At 42.1% G+C, this 26717-nt stretch overlaps 1 protein-coding gene across 2 annotated transcripts; it reads left to right on the forward strand.

The window, feature by feature from the left end:
* Positions 1-1086: 1086 nt before the first annotated feature.
* Positions 1087-26431, forward strand: frmd6 (FERM domain containing 6). 2 transcript variants are annotated; one of them, XM_084380861.1, is made up of 14 exons: positions 1087-1259; positions 12517-12834; positions 13265-13355; positions 16038-16117; positions 17365-17441; positions 17574-17760; positions 19213-19368; positions 19672-19737; positions 20248-20316; positions 23817-23991; positions 24146-24454; positions 24700-24831; positions 25119-25210; positions 25378-26431. In XM_084380861.1, exons 2-14 carry the CDS (start codon positions 12736-12738, stop codon positions 25666-25668), a joined length of 1824 nt encoding a protein of 607 aa, XP_084236987.1. In that variant the 5' UTR covers positions 1087-1259; positions 12517-12735; the 3' UTR covers positions 25669-26431. The 2 variants fall into 2 exon arrangements, with proteins under 2 accessions (XP_084236987.1, XP_084236988.1); XM_084380862.1 differs by having other exon boundaries at positions 12522-12834.
* Positions 26432-26717: the final 286 nt, after the last annotated feature.

Below are 26717 nucleotides of genomic sequence, written 5' to 3' on the forward strand. Positions count from 1 at the left end.
TTATTTCTTTGCACTACTTGTACTGTTAAAACCACACTAAACAGCTGACTCTTATACAGATTTACGGCGTTTACTTTGAAGGTGTCTGCCATTGTTTTTTTCACTATACTGTACACACAACTACCTTCTATTTACAGGCTATTGTTTACAGTACAGTCCTGAACATTCAGAGTTTCTTCTATTATTAAATCATTCTTTCCCTTCATTGTTCAGGTTTCTTTGTTGTCACTGAGAGCAAGTGGTCCAAATATATGTATCAGTACAAATACTTGGCCAATAAAGCTGATTCTGATATTGAATGTTTTAATAAGCCAATCTATAATAATAAAGATGGTGTGTATGCCATTGTGAATTTTCTCAAAATATAACTGAATAACTGATTTTGGATTTAAAAGTGGCATATTTTATTAAATTGACAACTCACTTACTCTGCTATAATATTCATATATAAATGCACTTAAAATTTGACACCTCATTAAGTTCAAAATCATCTTAACACAGGCTGCATTATGATGATTGCATGTCCTATGATATCACATAAGTATTTACAGCCTTGGCATCCTTCCTTTATCCTTGTGAAAAGATTTATTACAGGGTAAGTACTTTTTTTTTTCATCATGACACGGGTCAAAACGGGCATATAAAAGAAAACCAGCTGCAGAGTGTTGGTGATCCGGTCGTAAAAATAAACTGCCCTACATCACAAACTTTTCTGAGCATGCTTTTAATACATACGGACGACGCCGACCGACTCCCGGCATGAATGCGGCACCGCTCCGGTCAGTCCGGCCCGGCCGGGAGGAATGGAATGAGAGGCAGCCGTGGGCGATACCAACTTCGCCTTCCATGAGGGGTGTGCATTGCCAACACCGCGGCTAAAACCCACAAACACACACGCGAATAAGATAACACGTATTTAATTAAATTCATTTCTGGTTGATTTAATAGCACATCTAGCCTATGACCATTTATATCCGCGTTGTTGTCCAAACAACCACAAAAATCTTCACCGTCACCCCCTTTTACGCTTCCACCCACCGCACATGTATTCCTATCTACTTGTAACAGCTCCAGCGGGGACAGAATGTGGCTCTCGTCGAAGGCGGCAGAACGGGTACTCTTCTCCCAAACTTGCTGAAGTCTTCGCCAAACTGTGGATTTCTTTTTCGCTTTTTGTTTATAAAAGAACACAAATTAACCCGCTTGGATTAATACTTTGACAAAGGAATAACTTGTTTTTGTTTTTTCATTTTTAAAAGGTGAGTTTTTGCTTTACTGGATGCTTTGAGTGCCTTTAACCGTTTTTTTTTTTTTACCCGTTTGGAATCTTGGCGGCGACGACGACGTCATTTCACCAACGTCCCATTTCTTTTAAATGTTTTAAAATGGAGCACATTTATGTGATTTTTTACATCTGTGTCGGTTTATATGAGTGTGTTTGAGGTGTTCAGAGCTAACTTGTGTCTTGCTCCAACTAGGGTGATGCTGCCAGGATATTATACAGGGAATGTTGGCACGAAATATGAGGGTTTTTTTTATGCTAGCTCAGGCATTTTGTCTTTCCTTGACTTGTCAGATAGGCAAAGTAGGACAGTTCAGTTATAACTTAGTATGTTTGCTCACTTTTTCAACTTCATCACGTACTCTTCTCGTACTAATGTTGCTCCAAAATCCAACGTGGTGCCCTCCTAGAAAAGAAAGCCAAGCTCTCGTGCAAAGTTGCTGTCTCTTTCTCCAGTGTTTGCTAATGATAAAGTAAAAGAAATTCTTTGGAAAAGATAGCACAGATTCCTCTTTTGTTACAGTTGTTTAGTTACCATGCAAGTAATGCCAATATAGCGTTCTTGAATGGCACAAAACGATGTGTAACCCATGCTAATCAATCCTGTTTGGAGCTGCAAATCCCCCTTTTCTTTTCCCCTCAACAAACTGCAAAGTTGTTGTCTTAGTACTCAGGAATGCAAACTATTTCCTCTCTGTTTAATATTAGACCAGGGAGCAATTAAGGGAAGAAAGGGAATGGGAATCTTCATGTTTTCCTACAAAGTTTTAGCTGGTTTTAGGCTGTGGACATTGTTTTAAATAGATGGGGTGACCCATGCTGTGCAACAGCATGATAATTTTACTCCCAAGGCAAATGTTTCTAGAGATGTCAGAGTCAGATGTTGAGCACTCCCTAAAGCTATGGAGACTTAATGTATTGCTCAAGGGCACTTCAGAGGGATGCTATGACATCTGAACTTGTGTCCTGTGGTTTAACTACCCTGTCTGTCCTTTGGCAAGTTATAATGAGGTCGTTAGTTAGTTTTGTTCACATCCTTTCGGAAATTCTTTTTGTGTCACACAAATACAAACACAACAGTAAGACAGACATTTAACAAGAAAGACTTTCACAACATCGACAACAATAAAGAATAAAAATATACAAAAATTTAAGTGGCACTCGCAAGGCTTTGTTTAAAAGAGCTATAACATAATATAAATATAATGTAATAAAGGTTGCATCTCTTACATTTGTACTAATGTAAACAGACCATTGTAATGCTCTGCAGACACTAAAATGGTCCGTCAAGGGATCCCTTGCAAGGACTGTTAATACTTGAAACTCATCCAGTACACATGGTAGGTTCATCAGCTTTCTTGTGTGGCCTGGTGTGTGTGACATGCCATCCAGGTCTCTGCTCCAGCTGAGGGGAGAAACGGAAGAATAACAACTCATGTTTTTGTGATTGCAACGTTGTCTTCTTGGCTCGATGTTGTGACAGAGCAAAGTGAATGGGAGAGAGCGATGATGCAGGTGCTGTCTGGACAGGAAGAGCTCTGCTTGAGTAGGAAACAGAGAGGAAACGTGTGAACAAAGATGGTTGGTGTGTGTGTCGGTGACTCATTCAGATGAATCGGTGTTGGAATGTGTGATGGGATGGCCCATTATTGCACAAGGCAATCCCCCTTCCCACGTTTAACTTTACATGAGTAACGGATATGTTTTGGTATCTCGATTTTGGGCTTTTTTTACCTGCGCTGTCATAAAACCAAACATGACATATGATACTCAAGCACCAACTGGGATTTCAGCATTGATTTCTAGTTGATTTTCTTATGTGAAGACTTCTTTTCGCCCTCTTTTCAACCAGCTATAATGCGGTTACAACATCACCATGTCACAAAACAAAGTTGTGTAATCATTTCAAAGAGTTGGTCATTTTTGTAGTAAATACAAGCTTCACCCTATAGAAGTGCGGCCGTCCATCAGTCGGATGACTGACAGTTCAATCCTTGACCTCTGTAGTTAAATTTGATTTTGCAGGGTAGCATTCCCATAATAAAGGCATCTTTCATCCTCTATAGTGTGCAAGTAAGTGACAGTCATCATTTTGGATTCTGTCTAGTTGGATGCAATTATTTAAATTTTGTGAAGTATCATCTAAATGTGAACGTTTAGTCGATGCTGGTGACAAAACTTCCACTTTTGAACCAGTTTTAATTGTCTTTTCTCCGGTGACCATGACCATTTTTTAAACTCTTATTCAATGGAAAAATGGTCACTGGGTTGTTTCATGCACTCTAAAGTGAATGCTGGATCTGTTGTTTTTCTGAATTTATGAGTGACTTCCTCCGTATCAAAAGCTCAACTGAATCCTTAGCCTCTGGGCAGGCTTTCTCTGATGCTAAAACTCTGCCGCAAATACAAAAACCGTACTTGAGCTGAAGCAAAAAAAGCATTTGTGGTTCTACACATGGGTAACTGGAGATAACCTGTTATACGCATTTTACATAATCATCTCTTCACAATGCAAATTCTTCCAGGGAAGCCTGATACACACTAGCAGGGGATTTTCATACCGTTGCAGAAGCTTGTTTATAAAACACTCCCTCTGGAATTTATCACTCAATCTGCCTTTGGCCTTGTTGCCAGAAGATAAGGTGTAAGAGGAACCATATTTTGAGTGTGTGGACAATGTGACCGAGGAAGGAGGATGGCACAGGTCCATGAGAAAGTATGAGATTACATTATCAACGTAATGAAGGCGAAACGTATGCTAACCATTTTGTCTACAGTATACGGGTGTGTACACAGTCAAATGTCCTTGTTGGTGTAAGGTATACAGGTGCCCTGGGCTCTACACTCATATCACTCTTCGCCATGAAGTCCATGTAACAGTTTTTGAATGCAAAACTTGATTCTCAGGAAAGACAGCTTTTAAAGAGATTTTTAAAGAGAGTTGGCCATATGTTTTTAAAGATTAACCTTTTGACTGGATTTATGGCCTTGTAATTCCTGAAAATGCTCGACAGAAGACTGCAAAACCCTGATTTTAAATGAAAAGATTAGATCTGAAAGAAGACATCAGTGCTGCATGTCTTTTCTGCAACTGTAGGGATGTTGCATGACTCCTTACATCCATGTCTCAAGTGCACCAAAGGGGACAGAAGAAAAAAATAGGTCAGTCCTTCCTGCATTTGTCTCCCATTTTCCCTTTTCCTTGGATTGTGTTTTTTTCCTTCATAGTGAAGCTTGAATCCTTTCATGGAAGTGGCCCAGAGAGATTTAACCTGCTCGCATCCCCTGAGGATATTATCAGCTTATCTCACACGCTTCTCACTGGAGCTCCCAGTGTTTCCTGTAGGATATTTGGTTGATTTTTGTTGGATTGGAAGCAGGTAGTTGTGTTACTGAGACCCAAGTTCAGTCCTGGGTCAGTAGATTCCAGATTGTAGGAATAAATCTTTGCAGCATATTTATATCTGAGCATCTCAGTTGTAATTCCTGTTGTAAGACTTGTTTCAGGTTGTGGTGTGGAGTGAACAATCGGGAACAATTATGGGCTTACAATGCCTTCACTTTGTCTTTCAATTGAGGTAATTTTCAGGCTGTAGAGTGCTTTATAGCTACAGGAAATGTTGGCACTCTAACAAGTGACTGCGAGAGGTGAAATTCATGCAGCTGTGTGTTGTTAGCACTCTGCCAAGTTTCAAATATTTACAGGTATTTTTTTTTCATGAAACGCTGCAGTTAACTTTGTGCACAGTTGAATGTTTTCCTTAAACAAAAAGACACATTTGAAACTTGTGACTCTCCTCAGGTGTGATAGTCTAAACAATAGCAGACATTCCTGTTACAAACCCAGGAAGTATTTCATATTGGCTGCAAAAGCCTTCTTCATTCTGTCAAAACGGAAGATCTTTTGCCTGAAACAAAACAACAGGGTTTTGGTTTGGGTTTGTTATAATTGCAGCTCATTTTTTTTAACCCTCTGCTTTAAGGCCGCTTGCACTATTTCAAGCATACGTAATGGTCGGTTTGACGTCTCCGCGGTGTGTTGCACTGCGATTGCTAGTTTTGTGGCGTTACTCATGCAGAGTCCAAGTCTGAATGCTGGGCGGGGAGGGAGGGGAGCGACTGCTGACTCTGTTCTAACATGTCTGTTGGTGCCGGCAGTTTTAGAGGTGTGTGTGTGTGTGTGTGTGTGTGTGTGTGTGTGTGTGTGTGTGTGCACTCGCTCCTTCCTTAGAGCCACATGGAAGCCAGGTGTTATGAATGTTGAAATTTTTCTTTGCAGAAAAGCATACGTGAGCTGCTTGTTAACACTTTTTTACTGATGACAAAGAAAGCCAGGGTGAAATCATTTCAGCAAGGGTTGAAGAAAAGTCACATAACAATTGCGATTAATTGATAGTAATTAACTTGGCCCAGACTCTTTCTCATTTGAACAAACCTGTAGCTGTACAGCCTTGTGGATAACATCAGATTTCCCTGGTACTAACACTGCAGCAGAGTCATAATGTTGGTAACAGCCATGATTGCAACATTATGAAATTTTCCTGGTACGGTAACCATCTCAGAAAATACCGCTGTATTAGGGTACACTGTATTACCCAATTATTATTAACAGTTACAGTGACCCTTAAAGGGCAACTAGGGAAGTTGAAAAGCTGCTGTTTTGCCATTTCGAAGGTTGTTACTGAAGGCAGCCGTTGCGTAAGTCCTTCACTGTCACTTTCATACTTACATCTTAATCAAGAAGAAGAATGATTCAACAAGGCGCTCCAGCTTCTTAATCCGGTGTAAGGGTGCGGGGATGATTTAAATTCAATGCCAAATGATGTCTTTCCAGTGAATTCAGATAGTGTATAATAAATATTGCAGCCGCAATTACTATACGAGTTAGCCCGAGGCCACACACCATCTAATTCCTCCACTTCTCTTTGTGAATTATATAACGGCTAACAATACCATGCTGTGTACTGGCCTGACCTTCAGCGGTTAATGAGCGTGACATTTGATGAAGGATGACATCCAGGCATTTGCTTCTTAGATGTTTTGTATGAGTATACATAGGTTATATATAGCGTGAAAGAATATTATATTTAGAGGGGTCGGTCTGTGTTGTGGATAATTACAATAATTCACGTCTTACATTTCATCAGGTTGAGATAAATTGTTGAAATGTGGTTTAGGTTCTCAGACTTTTAGTTTGACTCTGAGCCAGAAACAGATTGTTTATCCTCTCTGCGAGCTCAGTGGAAATAGACACACAAATATCTGCTAGATGATCTTATGGGCAAGGGTCTTACAACTGTGCAGTGTGTTCACCCCCTTCCCCCTGAGATTAGGCTTAAAGGCTAAAAACACACATATAGTGAGAGCATCCAGGTATTTATGGGGGAGCAACTAAACACGCCTCCAGGCTCTATTAATACCAGCAAGAGTCACAGTTATTTGTTTACACCGCCCATAGGCTACTGACAGCGGAGAAAGTCAAATATGTACTTTATGTATTTAAGACGACACTATCAGAGTTAAAATAGCTTTATTTGCCAAGTATAACACACATAACAGCATGTTTCCTGTCCATAATGACAGCCACTTCCCGGCATCATGACAAGCCAGCCTGCATCCGAAATAGATGTTTAGACGATCCAGAATGTGTGGTTTGGGTGGTCAAGCATGTCGCCCACTAGCGTGCTTTTTCCTGTTTATTTTTTGACACTCAGCTCCTCCTCTTAGTATATCACTAGGTTAAACAGAGTAGAGGAGGGAAGTCTCACTGAGAAGGCAAATGCCATCTTGTGACCGATGTGATTTAGAGCTGCTCGTCAGCTCGGCAGCATTTCTCATCAGCTGAATAAACACATCTCTTGGCAGGGAACTCAGGGAAATAAATGACCAGTTCCCACTCTGATCCAGTCGTTGGCACCATTTATGAAAGTCGTGCCCTTTGAATGGGAGGCCTTTAAATATTTCAGCGAGGGCAGAATGGGTCAGTAAAGTACAGCCCATGAAACAGGCTTCCTCTCAAATGACTGGTTACTCAAAATGAGAATTTGCTTTGTCTTTTTGTTGCTTTCCCTCAGCCCATTGTAAAATCGCATTCCCACATGGTTATTTCAGGCATATTCTTCATCTATTTCTGTCTGATGGAAGTTTTAAATCCTTTCAGAATATTCAGAAAATTACAGACACCATCTTTTCTTACCATAAGGATGGTTATCAGAGTTTCTGTGGGCCAAAGTGACATATTCAGATTGATACAGCTTTGATGGTTGCAGATGAATGTCGATACAATTTCTGTTTATCAAGTAGTTGTTTCACCTCTGAATGCAACACAGGTGATCCAAAGTGCTTTATAGTTCAGACTGAAACAGAATAGAAGAACAGAGAGGACAAGTCAATATAAAAATCATGACACAAGGCTTCAGAGGAAACATTGGAGAAGGTTAGTTACCAGTTTGTATTTAGGTTTGACGGAAAGATAAAAATAGTAGGTCAGCAACTGTTGTTTTCATTATCGGTTAAACTTTAAAATGTACAATTTCTAAATGCCTTCAAATGTCTTGTTTTGTCTAACAGTCCTAAACCCAAAGCTTTTCCATTTACTGTGACATAACACAAAGGAAAGCAGCTAATATTTAAAATAGAGAACCTAAACTCAGTATTTTTTGACAATTATATAGATGAATAAAGTAGTTCAAGATTATTCTTCAGTTATTCAACTAATCGATTAAGACTGAATAAGCAATGCATAGATACATTAGCCCAATGTCTGTATCAGTCGATATAGTTTACTGCTATCAGCCTATCTGCAAATAAAATGATGTTCACTGATGGCAGAGGCAGATGTTTATCCGATTGTCTCACATCAGTTTTGCACAGGCACATTCATTAGGTACTGGCTCGTGACATGTAAGTAATGAAGAATTCTCATTATTGGTTGTATAGAAGGTTAAAACTTATTATAAAGCAGTTTAGTTGTAAGATAGTTTAATAAGAATCTTTACATTTAAAGGAAGGTTGTTTCATAAATTTGTATGTTCAAATTTGTCCTCTGTCAAAGATAATGTAATGAAGGCTTGATCGCTTTCAGTTATCTTCACATGATGCAAATTAGTTTGTTTCCCTGGAACAAAATAGGGAATAAACAACACAAACTAAATAAACAACAACAAAGTAACCATGGTATCTTTATCGCTATTTGCCAAAGTAGTGCATCCCTCCTTTGAAATGTCCTGATGAACCCATGTTGACCTCAAAGCACAAAACAAAAGTTAGTTAAATACGGCAAACGCTCCACATCAAGGTTTACAGTGCAGGTTTTAGGATGCTGTCAGACGATTGGAGTTTCTCTGCACATGTAGATGTTGCTGCTCGTTGTGTGTATCAGGAATCAAAGGCCGCCATTGTTGGAATGAGAAGCAGATGTTAGTGAGGAATTCTCCTGACTGCAGCAGTTTTTTCTTTTTTCAAGCCTAAGCTTCGAGCCTCACTCCATCTCCCTCCCTCCCGCTCCCTCTCTCTGCTGTGTATATCCACCCTCGTCTTTTTCTCTCTTTTTTTTAACTTTGACACGTACTGTACCTGAAGCTATTCTTAAATCAGCGTGGTGACAGCCTCCTGCCTGTTCCTTCTCCTCAAAGCAAGGGGAAATTTTTTCTTTGGCTCCACTGTCCAACAGTTGGACATAGAGACTCTCCACCCCTCTGATGTCAATGGAGGAGGGAAAGAATGAGAAAGAGAGAGGTGTAGTTGTGACAGAGGCCCTTTCTCTGCATCACAGTGTGGGATTTGGTGTCATGCCTGACTCTGAGGTTTGCCACGTTGACAGAATCCCTGTTTGAGACTGAAAGGCAAGAGGAAGCTCTGACGGCTGCTCTTTGTGCTGCTTTAGATTGGACTTCAGTGTTGCATCACAGTACGCACGGCAGTGAAAGGGGGATGGAAAGCAGCAGTAATTTCATTAACCAGCCACTCTCTTCCCTCACGCAGCACTCCCAGTACACAGTGTGTAAGAGAATACACCCTCTCATTTCACAGTGGACATCCCCTCTGTGGTGATGTCTCATGTGTAGACCAGACATGACACAATAGACCTTAAAACCCATCAATAATGACTATACTCAGTTATGTCTAACCCCTGTCCCAACAAGAGCCTAACACAAGGCATCCGCTTTCATCGTTAGCATCCGACAATGTAATAAACAAGCAGTAACTAGGATTGTGGAAGTCAGGAATCATATTTCTGAGCTGAAAATGCAAGATGATCTGACTTCAACAGAGTCCACTTCAAGGGCCATTAACTTTTCTACAGGGAGATGAAACTGGATGTGTGAATGTTTCCACCTTGCACACAAATGTCAACCCCTGGCAGGAAAAAAAGTTCTTAAAATGCTTCTTGAAGTTTAAAAAAAACATTTTAGGTTTTAGATAACATAAAAAAAAACTAGGACCATTTCACACACATTCAAACTAAGCTGTCTAAATAAGGAAGATGCCTTTTACCCATCAAAATATCCACATAAACATTATCTAGTAATTTCTGAAAAGGTCTCCTTCCACCCCTAAATGCTTAAACTATGAAGAAAGACTAAGAAAACAACCGCTAACTAAGATAATGGCAACAGCTCTGTGTCATAGACCTTTTACAGTTGGTAAGCAGCAACATTGCATAGCACAGCCCTCTAGTACAAAGTAAGAGTGACACAATTTTATTAATGAACCTCATAGTTAAGTTTTCTTGTCAGACTTAAAAGTGAAGCCAGTGTTATCATATACTCTGGAGACTGTTTTTGACTTCTGAGCTTCTGCAAAGACTGTGACTGTTCAGCTCCCATGTTTCCAGTGACATTTTTATGGTGAAGACTATACTGAAGGAATAGTTAGACATTTTTGGAAATACACCTATTGGCTTTCTTGTCAAGAGTTAAACAAGAAACCATCAGCTAAGTAGCCTAGCTTCGCACAAAGGCTGGAAACGGGGAAACAGGGTTTTATTTAATCAAAAACCAAAGAGTTAAAAAGAGACCACTTGTGGTTGTAATGTGGGCTTATGTCGAGGACTATTTCTGAGTAGAAAAACTATTTCCAGACTGATTGCCATAGTCTGGCAGTAGTCAGAATTGGAGACAAAGCAAACCTTCCCACAGTCTCCTCATATAGAAGGTGAAGCAAAAGAATGTAAACACAATTATTGTGGAGAATATAATGTATAATTAAAGCATGACACAGCCTGATCACACGCAATGCAGACAACCCACACATAGGGTATATGCGGTGGGCCTGCTGTTAACGTCACATATAAATCCAGCTTTAGTTGGTCGCAGTTTTTCGGTTCTATTTTTATTTTTCCTGTGTCTGGCACCTATGCAATCTGGCACACAAAACAATTACAAACACAATGTTTTCTGCAAATATTACCTCTGTCCCAGCCTGCTGGCATCACTCTCGATCTCTGCAGGGGAAGCGAGTGACGGGGGGAAGTGATCCGGTTAGATGGATCTCACTTCTAATTACCCCCGCTGCCATCACACAGCTCAGCTGTTCTGTAGTAGCACCTGACATATGGTCGTAGCAAGAGAGCAGGAACATACCCATTGTGTGTGAGTGAGTGAATGAGTGAGTGATCGTGGATGATGATATTTGTGGAACCAAAGTACATGTGTCTCTATTTTTGTCTTCAGTCTGTGTACATGTTCGTTTGTCTGTGTGGTGCAGTGGTGATATGTGTAGTCAAGGTCAGCTGCGGCACAGGAAGTCGTCCCAGTTATGGCTCATCAGCAGAGTTTGCTGAGTGGCCGGTTGCCCGCCACGCTGCACATTCAATGAGCAGCTCTAATGAGAACTGATGCTGTATGTCAACAGTATGTGTATTTATTGCTGCTCTGCCCACAATGCTCCCTGTCCCTGCTGCAACAAAGCGCTGGTATATGTCGACAACAGGCGTATTGAAGGGGTACTTAGCTGGAAAAGCACTTTATGACTTTGCAGCACAGGTCCAAGCCCTCAGTTAAAGGTGTTGTTTATTGGTATCAGTCCAGTCAGTTATACTGGTGTTGTGTCCACCGCTGCTTGCTTTGTTGAAGTTACAGTTTAGTGATTTGAAGGTAAGTTTTTAACTTAACAGCAACCCTGTGAACAAACCGTTAACTCTCTCACAGCATCTTTTTAAATGCTAATTGTTTGCACTCTGTAATGCGATCCTTCCAGTATCTGTTTTTAATGACAACATGGCTTCAAGGTGAGCGACTTTCAACAGGAAGAAGTGATAATCTGGATTGATTGTTCTTTAACATTCTTTTGTCTGGTCTGAGACTTTTCACACCCTCTGAAGGTCTCGCACGTCCTCAGGCACAGCTCATGCTGTGAGCTACTTGCTGCTCAAAGAACTGTTAATGGTCGAGAAGTGTGTGTGCTCCCGCTAGTGTATGTGCGAGAGGGGTACGTAGTTGGTAGAGAACAAGGGGACACATTGTTCAAGCAGAAGTGTGAATATTGAGCAGGCTTGCAGGTGCAGGATAAAATCAAAATTCCCAAACACATTGTCAAAACACTTTGATGCTTCCCCTTTAATAATACACGTTTCTATTTAGTAAAAAAGTAAACATCTCATCAGAAACAATACCACTGCAAAGGTCAGAATAGCACTTGTTTAGGACGTTTTAAGTGCTTGTATTTACAGTTTAACTCTTGCATGTGGCTTCTAGCAATTCAACCAATTCAAACAGTTGAAATCATGTCAACAAAACTGAATGAGTTGACATAACTGATGCCAGGAGAAGTCAAACAACCAATCTATGTCTGAACCCTCATGAGTTAAGTTCCTCAACAGCTGCTCTTCAAGCATGGTTATGTGTGCTGGTTTTGTTGTGTTTTAAGTGAGAAATCAGTCGGTTTTGGGTCTGAGTCACTCAGTCTCTGTGTTTCTCTACGCCATCATTACATCTCATCAGTTCCTCCCTCAGACAGATGTTCACATGTTCCTCAGGAGTCACTAACATTCCCCTGAAGTGATGTCACATGCTCATGGACACAAACAGGAATGCTGCCCTCCCTTTTTTCCTCGATGTGTCTGTTATTTCTCTTATCCTTTCAGACTCTTTTAGTGAGAACAAATTATTCTGCGGATTTTTTTTTTTTTTATTATTTTCATGTCAACCACATAGTCATTCCTGAAACTGAAGAAACACTGATGAGTTGCTTCTCTAACATCAAATCCTTCATCTTCTCTGTTGTCTCCACAGTGCAGACTGCAGCTCGTGCCCCCATGCTCTGCCTTGTGAATGCTGTTTGGCCTGCTGAGCCCGTAGGTGCTGGTTTGTCTGGACTGGGCTGCAGCTGAAGCAGGGTTACAGTGACTGGTTTTGGTGGTGTCGGTGCTTGCGGTGGTGGAGGTGGGTCGTCAGAGGGCCCAGAGCCCTGGTAGCAGGCGGAAGGGCCTGTCCTGTGCCAGCCACACGAAGATGAACAAACTGAACTTCCACAACAACAAAACCATGCAGGACCGCCGCTGCGTCTGTGTCTTTTTGCCCAACGATGACACGCTCAATGTCATAGTCAATGTGAGTACAAATGTAAACGTGTAATCTATTTTCATTATAACAACAGGACATTTTACTTTCCAGGTAAACTTTATGTCCTAATATGAATCATATTTCTTCGATTGAACAGTTACAGGAAAAGTTCAACATTTTAGCAAATGCGCTTATTTTGTTTAAGACTTAGAGCTGGTTAGCTCATCTGAGCATAAAGACTGGAAATGCGGAGACTCCAAGTCCGGCCCTGTCACCACAAACAAGATCAAAATCTCTTAAGACATGCACAACAAGACACAGAAATAGAAGTGTGCACCTCTCTGCACTGCCTGCTTATAATAGACATGTAGGTAATACAATAGGCAATGTGTGATTATTTATTATGGGTTGTTTATATAATGACTAAAAGATCATCTTAAAGCTAAAAGTGAGCTTCCTCCTCTTCTCTCCTCCTCAGGTGAAGACTCTGTGCCAGGAACTGTTGGCCCAGGTGTGTGACCTCCTGAGACTGAAGGACTGTCACCTGTTTGGACTCAGTGTTATTCAAAGTAAGACCTTTCACACGCATTGCAGATAACATTTGTTTCCTACCTCTGTTTGAGCGGTTCATTCTGTTTTGCAGTGTGCCGTAAACAGTTTATCTGTCTATTAACTTGTTTTCCCATCAGCTGAACAGAACAGCCTTTGTTTCTATAACTGTCCTTCAAATCTCCATTTCTGACCTAGTTGAGGGTGACTACTCAGCTGTGCGGATTCAGAATATTTGAAATGCATGGTCAAATCATGCAAATTGTGGAGTAAATGCAGTCAAGTACAGAGTCCCAGAGTCTCATAAAAATAGTGTAACCAGGCAGTTAGTTTCCTCAAAACAAATACGGGGCTGGGACACAGGAATCTGCCCTAAATGTAGCATCTCTCACCTATATGTCATGGCGGTCTTCCAGGAACCAGGGCCTCCGCTTCCTGAGTGGCTCCCATTGTGCAGCTAGCCTAAAGTTGTTTTTACGTTGACGGTGCTGTGAGGGCCGTACGTCTGGAATGAGTCACAGTGGCTGTACTGTGGCGAGGCAGACAGCGGGCGACAGTTGTAGGCAACTGCAAAGGGAGAGTAAATTGCAATGGCAGTGTTTTCAGACAGCTGGCCTCCAGATGAGCCAATGAAGGCCCAGCAGGTCAGTTGAGCAGGAGCCAATGGGTCTGATTGTGGGACATTCCTGAAGCGCTTGTCTGAACAGCGTGAAATCCCCAAGGCAAACAGAGGCCACCCACTCCCTGTGTGTCACCAACTGTCCCCCTGACCAGCCGAGCTGCCACATCGGACATGAGCTCAAATATGTCCTTGTTTGCTTGCAGTTAAGAGGGTTTACTTCAGATGACAAAAACATTATTTCTAACATTGATGAGTGCAAGAAAAGATGAGGTTGAGACTGTCTTAAATGAGCTGAAATGTTTCTTTGTTCTTTGTTAGTTTGTCAACAGAAATCTGAAAATCAATTAATCCTAGTATCTAAAGAATTTTTTAAGCAAAATTGATGATATTTCGCAGGCTTGAACCTCTCAAGCATGACAAATTGCTGTATTTGTATTCCTCTATGACAGTAAGCTGAATATAGTTAGGTTTTGCTCTGTTGATCAGACAGAACAAGCCATTTCAAGACATCATCTTGGACTCTGAACTTTTGTTGAACTTGGATGGATTTGTCGATTAAGATAAGAATCAGCATATTATCTGACAGTGGAAATGAAGTTGCAGCCGTAAAGCTATGTAGGATTGATTGGTTCAGCCTTTTTCCTCCATTACTCGACTTTTCATCCCAACATCTCATGAAATCTCTTCACATTTTCACATACTTCGTTCTGCATAGATAAGGGCACAATCTGACATCGCTGTGTTAGAGTTGTTACTGGAACATCATAATTACTTTTGCTCCACCATTGAAACAGACCAATTACATTTAATTAATGTCATAGCTTGGAGACTCGAGGAAAAAGACACGAAAGGGTATTTTTTATACTAAACCATCTCTTTCTAAACTCAAGTATTGCTGTTGCCTAAACCTAACCACACAGCAACAGAAAATCAGAAAGAAACAGAAAATAAGAAGCAAACTTAGTGTAAAAATAACAACTGAACTGTATAAGAATATGTTCCAAATGCAATATGAACCTGGGAGTCCTGTGCTTGACTCACCCAGCTCCCAGGAGTTGATCCAAATGTGGACTTTGTCACTTTTGTTGAAATTATGGTTACGAAACATCATCAATCATGATGTTCTAGGAACAACACCAACATGGCGATATCAGACACACCATGCACTCAGCATTTAGATAATCAACTGTTTCAGAGTCAGCTGTTTTTAAGTCTTCATCCGCAGTAATTGATGTAATTGACGTAATATTCTGTTAACACAACACAGACCCTCCTCATATTTTTAAACACATATATCAGCCCTGATCTGTTTACTATTCTGGCGATGTGCAACCACAAATAGTTCTCAACTTTTTACAATGAGGTCTGTGGATCAGCCCGAGCAGCAGAGATATTGTTTCTGGAAACAGACTTTGCCATTGAGCTCTTCAAGTGTAATATTTGGGTTCTTTGAGCACCACAAACCAAATATGATCGACCTTAATTGTATCTGAATGGCGGCAGAAGTCTCCGTGGTTGAGATCTCAAAATGTCCCCAAATAAATCCAAAATCTTTATTGGAAAGATGCAGTTCTGGCTTGTGAGAGTATCTTTTTAAATTAACATGGGGAAAACAAGGCGTTAACATGGATCACAATATTTAGGACATCGTATTACAACCATACTTCTAAGAATTTTAAGCATGAGTCATAAAACTTTGTCAGCATGTGTTGATGTTCTGCCAGACAGGCTTTGCTTCTTCTCTTTTGCTTTTCAACGAGTTTTCATTGTATAGAAAACTCAGAGTTGTCAGATCAGCAGGCCCGCAGCTCAGGAAAGTCGTCACTTCAGGAGCAGATTAAGACATGACAGAGTGAGGTGAAGAAATGAGCAGGAACGCCAGAGGCTTTGAGTACAAAGGGAAGTGAAGAGGCTGTCTGATGTGCCTCTGAGGCAGTCTTTGAACAGGGTGCATTCAGGGAGGATTTCTCAGTGCCTACACAAACATAAAGTCACCTACAGTATACATACACGTGTACGCACACACACACTGATGACGCAGAGTGTCTGAGCTAAATCTGTTCCTCTCCTCCTCCGACAGATAATGAACACATCTATATGGAGCTGGATCAGAAGCTTTCCAAATACTGTCCCAAAGAATGGAAGAGAGAAGCCAGCAAGGTAAGAAATGATGTGCTGGATTATTGTCTTTCTATCAGAAGTTTAACAGCTTGCAGAGGACATTAAATCCCGATTTCACAGGCAAGATACAGTTTGTAAAAATCAGTCAAAAAACTGGATTTATTAGAGCCTCTACCGGGGATTCTTAAGATGTAGCCACATCAAATTCATTGTCAAGATCGCTTTTCTCCCCGGAGGAAGTGGAAATATAAATTGTCCCCTCAAAAGCCATTTTCTCTCATTTTGACCAATACAGTGAATTGTACGTGTGCATGAAACTGCAGAATATGATTCCAAGGTTTTGGAAAAGTGTGTTTATTCACAAGAGGGGCGACAGACGAGCGCGGGTAACCAGACTAAGTTAGTGAGCACAGGTTTGAGTCTCTGCTTAGACTTGAGAGAACCGAACCTGGAAAAACTCCAGGAAGTCACCATGACATTTTTGCAGACTGTAACTCCCCCTAAAACCACAAATTGTTGTTTGTACACTTTTGTTTGTGTATGGGTTAGAGAAATAATACGTTAACCAGCCAGCTCGAGAGGTGTTGAAACGCCTTTATTTCAACATTTGAGATTTGTTTTTGTTTTTTAGCTGTTTTCTTGTAACTAGCCAGCCTACCTAGCATTTCATGGGAGTCATAGCCATTTATATTTATGTGGTGGGACTGGCCTTTTGTTTACATGTGATTACAGATTGTACCTTTAATAGCAAATAAAAATCACTTCGGTATTCTTGGGTATGAAGTGATGACAGATCAGCCCAGTTGGCAAACATGTTTGCTCATATCACGTTATCGCAACTGAGAAATGAAGTTTTTTTTTTTAACAGCTTAAGACACAGTCATATGTTTCTCAGCTGCGCTATGAAGGCTTATAAGTAGCCTAAAGTCTGCTCTTTTGCCCTATTTTTAAACCATTATGCACCTGATGAATAGTAGTTGAACAATTCTCTAAGTCCAAGGTTCAGTTCTGACCTTGATTTTGTATACAACAGTTTGGTTGATGCCTCTTTTTTGTGAGGGAGCAAATAAGAAAAATCAACAGTCCTACAAACACTATGAAGGTGAATTAACTGTAGTCTGTAACTTAACTTCACATAAGTGAACACAAATGTTGGCAGCAGGTTGGATGACAGGACTGCGACCCATGATCATACTAATTCACTTTTACTTGTGTAGTCTGATGGAAGTATAACAACAAGGCTGTTTCAGAAAATAAACAAGATTTCCACTTGTGTTTTTATCCAGGGCATCGACCAGTTTGGGCCTCCGATGATCATTCACTTCAGGGCTCAGTATTACGTCGAGAACGGGAGATTGATCAGGCAAGTAAAAGCTCCTCAACTGACTGCACACGGTTTATAGCCTCACTGAACATTAAATAGCTGTACAACCTGCCCTTCCATCACTCACTTAACCTTTAATCTGATTAATGTTGCTTTCCGTGTGCCCTGCAGTGACCGGGCAGCCAGGTACTATTACTACTGGCACTTGAGGAAACAGGTGCTGCTCTCTCAGTGTATCCAACGGGAGGAGGCCTACTTCCTCCTGGCAGCCTTCGCCCTGCAGGCTGACCTCGGCAACTTCAAACGTAACAAGCACTTTGGGAAGTACTTTGAACCAGAAGCCTACTTCCCCCCGTGGGTGAGTATATCCAACAAGCACCGTATGTGGGCTGAACCCTCACATGTTGAATTTATCAGAGAAGAAGAGATGATTTAAGATGACTGACCATCGTTCATTTACCTTCCTGTTCACACCAAAGCCCATCTGGCTCTTTCCTGTCCTCCTGCACCTCATCACATCCTACATTAATATCAAGGCTAGTGTGGCTAATGTAAAGCTTCTTGCTTTCAGGTTTTTATGGTGGAGAAGTTGGGAGGAGTTTTTATACTTTATCATTCCCTCCAATATGTTTACTATTAGAGCTGCAACTAACAGTTATTTTCATTTAAAATGATATATATTGGGGGAAAGCAGCAAATCCTTATTCTGGAGAAGCTGATTTTCAAATATCTTAAATTCTTATTGTCCTTGTTTGATTTCATCAGTCCTCAATGATTTCAGCTGTATTCAGGATAATGCTTATTAAAATATTAATGTGAATCAAAATGTGACTTCGAGGATGAAGCCATGAAACGAAAAGTTTGTAACTCAGTAACTGTTATAGTATAGTCTAATTCCCTTCTGGTGTGAGGCTGCAGCATACACAAGAAGCTTCAAAGTAATGTTAAATGTGACTAATACGGTTAACACATTGCTGTATTAGACTGGTTAATCCTTCTGCAGTAAGTCTGTCTGATGTCTCAGTGAGTTAAAGTGAACGTCCTTGTAAAACATCATTGACATAAACGGGTCGCCGCTGAAATACAGACCCAAAACAAAATGCTGTATCACTGACTGAGGAGATGAAACATACAGTAAAGGTGTGTGTGAGGCTGTCCGGCTGTGTACAGTGTCCTGACCTGCACTGCGAATACAATGTGTGGGTCCATAGCCACCTTCCATTAATCACGCTGGACAAACACGTAGCGACAGCTCCACATCTGAGCATGTGGGATAAAGAGAACTGGGACACTAAGTTTATTTTTGTCCCTGGAAGTGGCACACGCACTGTTGTTCTTTTTAAATCTTGAGAAATGCTCCGGCTGACACGGCTATTCTGGCCACACTGGCACCCTCCCCCCCACCACCACCACCACCATCCTCTACCTCTCTGGCTGCGACAGCCACGCCCGTCTGATTGCCCTTCACTTCCTGTAATTAGCCTCCTGTCTGCTTATCGCCACTTGAAACCAGCAGCGACAGGAAATTGTTTGATGATGAGCGCTACCCTACAGTAAACCTCCCACAGATTTAGCTGCTCAGAAAGCTTACTTACAAAACCTCCAGAAAGCCACATGCACAGCTTAATGAGTGTGTTTCCTGTTTGTGCCTCTGGCTCCCGTTCAGTCTCTCCAGGTTGACATCTGTCTGCCCTGCAGCAGGGAGCGTCATTACCCTCATTGGCATCCTGTGCTGCCAATCTGCTGTAATATGTCAGTACAACTTCAGGGCAGCCAAGGCTGACGTTTCCCGCTTTCTCTCCCTGCACAGGTGATAGCCAAGCGTGGCCGTGAGTACATCCTGAGGCATATCCCGAACATGCATAAAGACCAGTTTGCTCTCACAGCTTCAGAGGCGCACCTCAAATACATTAAGGAGTGTGCTCAGCTTGATGATGTCACCGTCCACTACTACAGACTCTACAAGGTGAGAGATGGGACACAGTTTCAGTCCAAGATGTTAATAATTGGATTGGTGCATTTTAGACTACAACTGCTACTTACACTACCTAATGTTTTGCTTTCTTGGATATTTTATGTATTACTGTGACAAAAGTCGATGTTTCAGTTTCAGTTCTGACACAGTTGTACCAATACTTTGGTTGCATTGCCAGTTTTTCGTGTGGCTAAGGGATCATTTCTTCCAGCTCATGGCTTTCATGTTATTCTACTGTATCAGATATGACTTGATCTTCACCCGATTAATATTTGATCTCATCTCTTTCAACAGGACAAGAAGGAAGTAGACGCTTCTCTCACATTGGGACTGACTTTACGTGGCATTCAAATATTTCAGGTATAACACGTTTCTCAAGATTTCAATCCAGACTTCACTGTTTTGCTGTTTGTTTCCTGCTTTGTGCATTCCTAATATTCTGAAAAGACGAGCACAGCAAACATCTCCTGTTTTATAAAGTAGTGTCTTTGTATTGTATTGAATCAGTGCCAGTGTGGTCAATCATTTCAGTCTCTGTTGAAGCCTCTGTTTTTGTCTGTTTTATATCATTGAAATTGAATAACTTCATGCATCTAAAGTTTGTGTTTTGAAGGTAGTCTCTGACTATTTTCTAACATAATATAGTTAAAAAATATTGCATTTTAGAATGAACATGAACAAGAACAGACATACACTGGGTCCTAAGGGATTCAGTTCAACATTGCAGATACAGTTGTAAGATTGCGAGACGTTAAGTGTTACTCTGCTCTACTCTTACTTTTTTTAGCCTGGTGCAGCAGTGTTGTCATCGTTGAGCTGAAAAGTAAAACTGTACCTGTAACTCTTTTCTTCATGTGTTTGTGTTTGCAGAACGTCGGGTCTGTGAGGCAACTGTTGTACGACTTCCCCTGGACCAACGTGGGAAAGCTGGTATTTGTGGTGAGTCAGATGCACCATCACACCTTTTTTCAACACATAGCCCAGAGAAACATTTTACACCTGTACTGTATTTTTGTTTGCCTTTTTTTTCTTTACACTTATTTCAGCGATGAAGAAACCCAAACACCCCCTGGCTTATAGGGATGTTTGTGATGTTTGTGTGCTCAGCGTTGTGGAAATTTTTACGCAGGGCTTCTTTTCACCACACTGCTGTTTTATCTTAACCCTGCGAGTCCTCTGGAACTAATCACGGATTTAGAAAGACCTTCCTTCCTTGTGCACACACACACATGCAGACATTGTATACTGTAAACATACATCATGTAATCAGCAGCAGTATTTTCTCTCATATGATACACATACCTTCATTTTATCAGTTATGACTGGTATCCCTGGAAAGGAAATCCTGGTAAATCTTCTCGTCTGTGCTCTGAGTCAGCCTGTCGTTAAGCTGAGCACAGCAGTCGGTTAATTTGCTTCTATAGGGTTTTTCTGTTATCGCAGGAAGCCCAAGGAGCTTACTATATATCTGTTTCACTGTGACGGCTTCACGGAGTCTGCCAGTCGGCTATTAATCACAAGAGAGGTCATTAATGCTTATCAGTGCTGTTGCACAAGAACAAGCCCTTTTCACTCTAATTCAGGCTACGTCTTTAGTTTTATCCATTTGAAGGGACTTTAGCAGCAGGTTTGATAACTGAAAGGTTCCTGAAAGAAATGCTTTGTTGTCCCAGAAGGTTTTGATCCAAGAGTAGTGAGTTTGGCTCCGTCCTAATTTTGGTGCAAGAAGCCGTTGCATCTGCCACACGGTTCACGGCAAAGACATCCTGTTTTCCTCATTCTTGTTTTTTTGGCGGTTTCCTCGCGTCCGCCGTCTGCAGCGTCGTGAGAGTGAAGCGGCGGTGGCGTGGCTGTGGTTCCACTGTGGATGCGAAGGGCCTCTTGTGGCCCCGTCCCGCCCTTCTCCTGAATAACAGGCTTTCTCCTCCACCCCACCCACGAGTCACGTCATCCAACACCGCTGCCACCACGGCTGCAGCTATGGCCGAGCGAGCCAGAGTGCTCAGCAGGGCGGAGGGACGTGTGGGTCAATAAACACCAGATGTTGCAATGGTTTCAGGGGGATTTTCTGTTGAGGATATTGGCACGGATGACTTTAGCTCGTCTTTGTATCAAAGTTTAGTGGAAGGAGGGCTATATGAAAATGGAAATCAGTGTTTCTGATGCAATAATTCTTTTCTTGAGCCTGTGAAAGTTTGACGTTCTCCCCCTGAGAGAGCTGAAAAGAAGTAATCACCCTCGTGTCCTGTGGTGTTGGATCTGAGACTCTGTTCCTCGCCAGTACTCTGATTCATGCTGGCCGTGTTGAGGGATTGTTGGATAAAAACGGCCCCTGGGTGCTGCTGGGAGTTTTTTTCGATGTGTGTGGCCTGTTTGGGAGGGTTGTTGGACGGGGGAGAAGGTCGTCCAGCTGTCCTGAGCAGAGAGCTTAGATGGACTGACCATGTGAACTGCGTGAAACAAGAAACTTTTCTAAGCGGCGTCTGAATACCTTTTAATAACCTGCCACTTGACACCAGTCTGCTGCTGTGTGTTTTTGGTCTGGAATAGTTACCACCAGCAGAGATGCCATTGATTCAGTATGAATCCCACATCAAACAAATTCATAGCTACAGTGCTAACAGGGACTCCTCGTAGTTAATGAATCAAATCATGACCTGCCAGGGTGCAGATCTGGCAAAACGTTAATGACTTTATGCTAAAAAAGATTCAAATATTTGCCACATTCATGTCATGTGGGATGGTGGTAGAGATGGGAAAGATTCCTGAGGCTGAAGGCCAGAGTTAACGGAGTCTCTTATTACATTCATTTAAGCCGAGCATTTCATTTTCAAAAACACCAAGATAGCGAGGGGGGTCTTCTACAGGTAGTCTACATGTAGTTATTGACAGTCTTGATTGTGAGTTACTAATGTTACTGCAGATCACCCTCAGAGTCTTAATCTGTCAAAATGATGAAATGAGGGACAGGCCTGAAATCTGAACTGAATGAATCAGCCGAACGTTGGTCCATCATCATCATCCAATGAGGTGGTGTCAATCAGCATCACAATGAACCGTGGCTCAGTTCATCAGTTCAAAAGATTTTTTAGGATGATTCAAACTTTTGGACCAATTACAGGGAAATTCTGGCAGACAAAAACAACACAGCTGAACAAAAATGTGCCACGGCAAGACATAATGAGAGGAGAGTCAGTTGGCAAAAACTTGCAGAGTTTTCAACACTTTTCAATAATTTCCTGAGAGAGCGAGAGAGAGAAAGAGGGGGAGAGAGAGCTGACTAACCAACACAGATCACATAGTTTATGACAGGGGGATGTAGGTATGTCTTGTATAGTTCTTTAGTGTGCTGAAGTGATGTGTAAAATACAACAAAAACTGGATGTAGAGATGTTTCTGTCAAAACAGGCTAAACAATTTGAAATGCATGTCTAAAACATCTGTAGGATCAAGTATGGCATGTATGCCCCCACGAGCCAGTGAATAAAATGAGTGAAAACAAAGCAGCAAGATCTCCATGGAGAATAGACATTTCATGCAGCAGTGACCTGTTTTGCCTCACACAGTTTGGCTCGCTCACACGGACTCGCTGCCCAGTATGATTTCAGTGTTTTAGTGGTGGCCACCAGGAGCTGCAAAGGGGCACTTTGAGGTTAAAGACAAATACTCAACCTGAGGGATGGCAGAGAATTTCTTCTTCTTCATTTTCCCACCCAGAGTTTTCCTGCTGGTCCAGGAAGTCTTTCAGCCTCAAAGACACCTCGGCCAAGAGAAAATGATCTTTTATAGGAAAACCACTGTCACTTTTATGAACTCATTTCCCTGTAGTACAAGCTGAATACCTATAATGTGCTTCCCTACCTATGCACAGGCTTTAAACATACTTGGATAAAGCTGGTTTCTTTTTAAAAAAAAGTCTGGATGAATAAAGTGAAAGCTCAGTCCTGTGGTCAGAATGTGCAGCTCTTTGCATTTTCCAGAACTTTAAACCCACCCGTTGCCTTTGAAAGTCCAAAGCCTCGCAGAAATGTTTATAGGTCTGTATTGAAAACAACCCCGCTGACACTAAAGACAGCTGTTATTGAGGCGCGTCTCTGCCAAAAGAAAAGGAGAAAGCACAAACCCGCCATTTTAGTTTTTCCATGCATTCAGCCAACATGTCCTCTTCCTGGAGAATCACCAAGTTTGCTCAAAAATGCGTTGTTTCAGTGTCTCAAGACCAGATATATGAGCTGATTGCTGCATTGTGTTTGGCTGCAGAATAGTTTTAAGAGCAGACTCTGTTCCTCCTCTGTGGTTTGCCTCCGGGCCTTACTGGCTCTTAATCATAACTTGAAATCTACATTCCTATTTCATAATCTTATATTACTGCTTGCTATAAATCACAGAGTCCTGTAATCAACATTCATGTGCTTTTCCCTCTCCTCCCGCTCTCTCAGGGGAAGAAATTTGAAATCCTTCCCGACGGTTTGCCCTCGGCCCGTAAGCTCATCTACTATACCGGTTGTCCCATTCGCTCCCGCCACCTCCTGCAGCTGCTCAGCAACAGCCACCGGCTCTACATGAACCTGCAGCCTGTCCTCAAACAAGTTCGTCGGTTGGAGGAAAACGAAGGTATTTATTACATCAATATGTATTCAATCATGTCTTACCTTGTTTAACATTGTGTGGAGGACTGAAACTGCCAAAAGCCACCTACTTTCTCAGAGTTTAAATGCTGTGCATGTCAGAAAAACATTTAAATGTGTCTGTATTTGGCTGATTTCAGAGAAGAAGCAGTACAGAGAGTCATACATCAGCGATGCTCTCGAACTGGACATGGATCACCTGGACAAACGTTCCAGGGCCAGCGGCAGCAGCGCGGGGAGTGTGTCTCATCACAAACGCCTGTCCCGCCACTCCACGACCAGCCACGGCAGCTCGCACACCTCCGGCATCGAGACGGACAGCTTCAGGGCCCCGGGTCAGGCCCCGCACAGGCCCCTACGAACCTGCAGCTCGTCCACAACCAGCCACGGGAGCTCACACACCTCCGGCATCGAGAGCAGCGGCAAGGAGCGCACCTTAGATGACGACGGTAAGAGTTGATGCTTTATCCAGAATTATTAACTGTACATACACAATGGTAAGTTTAAACATGCAAGTAATATTATTTTGTTTAACATTTAACAAAAATAACTAAAATTATAGAATCCTGCATCTGTTTCCTGAATTTTTTGCTCTTTCTTTTCATTCTTGTAATCAGCTTTAGCAGTTTGTTTAAAATAAACACAGTTTCACAAGTTTCATTGGTAATTATTCAGACAACATTTCTCTCTTCAGAGATTGAGATGCTGGTGGACGACCCCAAAGACTACGAGGAGCTTCATGAGATGGCTCTGGACCAGGAGCTGTGTATCCACATCACTGAGGACATGTTGACCATGTCGCCTGATCAGAGCAACGGATACTCAGGTACAGATACTGTCTCACTGATTTTGATCTACCATTACTTCTATTTATTTACATGTTGAAGTTTGGGAAATGAGGCAGAACAGAAATACTGTTTTATCCTTTTCGTTAAAAATGTAGTTTATCGAGTAAAGAGTCAACCCCACAGTGCACAGACAATCATAAAGAAGCTTGTAAACCTAGGGTGAATTATTTCTATATCTGTGTATTTATAAGGACTATCACCAACTAAGTCCACAGTGAGAGCTGTTTCATACTGCAGCTAAATGTTCATCATCTTTTCTGCACAGGACTGATCGTAAAAGACGTCAGCTCCTCCACCTCCAGCTCCTCTGAGACTGTCGTCAAGATGAGAGGACAGAGCATCGAGTCCCTGCCGCAGGTAAATCAGATCTAAGTTACAGCACTATGTTCAACTGTATTAACACAATAACCAATGCATGACAAGTTTTGGTGTTCGTTCTGCAGAATAAAATTTGTAGTGATGTTCAATAATCATACAGGAAGATAGATGATTATAATATCTGGTTTATTGCTGTCTACCTGCAGACATCTGCGTGCAGGAAGCCTCAGTCTTCGACCGACCGGCACAGCCAGTCTCTTGACGACGTCCGGCTCTACCAGAAGGACTGCCTGCAGTGGGCGGAGCTCTGCCAGGACACCGCCCACAGCTACACGTTTGGCTGCGCCCAGGAGCTGAGCGACGGCGGCGGCTATCAGAGCCTCGCCGATCAGCGCGCCGGCATGCTCAGCGAGCAGCACCCGTTTCCCATCAAGAGAACCAACAAGTACTTTTCCCTGGACCTGACCAGCGAAGAGGTCCCCGAGTTCGTGGTGTGACGGAGGTGGATACAAGGCGACCTCAGGGTGACCTGTTTCGCTCCTCCGTGTCAGACGTGGAGATGTTTCAGCCCTCAGGGAATAAGACGAGAGGAGGGAGCGCTGGAGGTGGTTTCTATTCTTGGCAGAGATTAGTGAAGTGGCAGCAAGTTGGCTGTCAGATGAATAACACATAATAAACGAACAAAGATGGAGGATTCTGGCTGAAACTTTAACGACGAACACTGGGTTCAAGAGAACCTGTGTCTTTAAAACATAACCTGAGCTGCTCCCCTGAGTGAAAGGAAACAAAAGGGATCGTGTTATCTTCTTTTAAAAAACATTTTTATTCAAATGTGTCTCCTCTAGACCGGTTTCAAGAACCACAGGTCGTGTTTGCCGATTTATAAAGTCATAAATAGACTTTGAGTGCATTCACGTGGGCTTAGCAGACAGACTCATGCACAGACATGAAGAGCATATCAAAGATCCTCTCTGGAGGACACAAAGGACAAATCACTCTGAGCTACGAACCAAAGACGAGAAATGGAAATAAACTGAGACGAAATGTCCAACTAATTCTCAGTGTGCAGCCATGACTGAAACGTTTCAGAGCCATGGTGGGAGGGAAGACGAACCCATAATCCTTCTTCGACGCCACTTCATTTTACCTCAACAGGAAGTGCAGTGTGCCAACTCCCCGCTCTCAGACTGGACTCTTAATCGTGTGAACACACACCCGACGTGCCTTCACCACTCTATGCAGGTGTCAAACCCTCGCCTTGACAATCGCACACCCTCCACACACACCTTTAGTCATCTTTTAAAGATCCAAGCCATCAGAATTCAAAGCTCTATTTTATTTTTAACACACAATACTGAGGCAGATCAAGCCAGTCTTTCAGCATCTTAAATATCAGAAAGAGTGGATTTCAGACTGTTTCATGTCCTGTGAAATCCCGGGAGGAATGAGGTCGAGTAAGTCCCTACATGTCCTGACGTGCGTTGAGTTTGTTGCCACAAAGCTTCCCTGTAATCTAAACTCAAAATGGAGCCCGGGCTGGCTGTCA

Source organism: Pagrus pagrus (assembly GCF_965226575.1).
Source record: "Pagrus pagrus genome assembly, chromosome: 18".
NCBI lineage: Eukaryota > Metazoa > Chordata > Actinopteri > Spariformes > Sparidae > Pagrus > Pagrus pagrus.

Excerpts from the sequence above, each read along its gene's own strand:
- frmd6 (XM_084380861.1), top strand. The coding sequence starts at position 12,736 with ATGAACAAACTGAACTTCCACAACAACAAAACCATGCAGGACCGCCGC. Across the intron at positions 12,835-13,264 it reads CGCTCAATGTCATAGTCAAT|GTGAAGACTCTGTGCCAGGA; the intron begins GTGAGTACAAAT and ends TCTCCTCCTCAG. Across the intron at positions 19,369-19,671 it reads ACTACTACAGACTCTACAAG|GACAAGAAGGAAGTAGACGC; the intron begins GTGAGAGATGGG and ends CTCTTTCAACAG.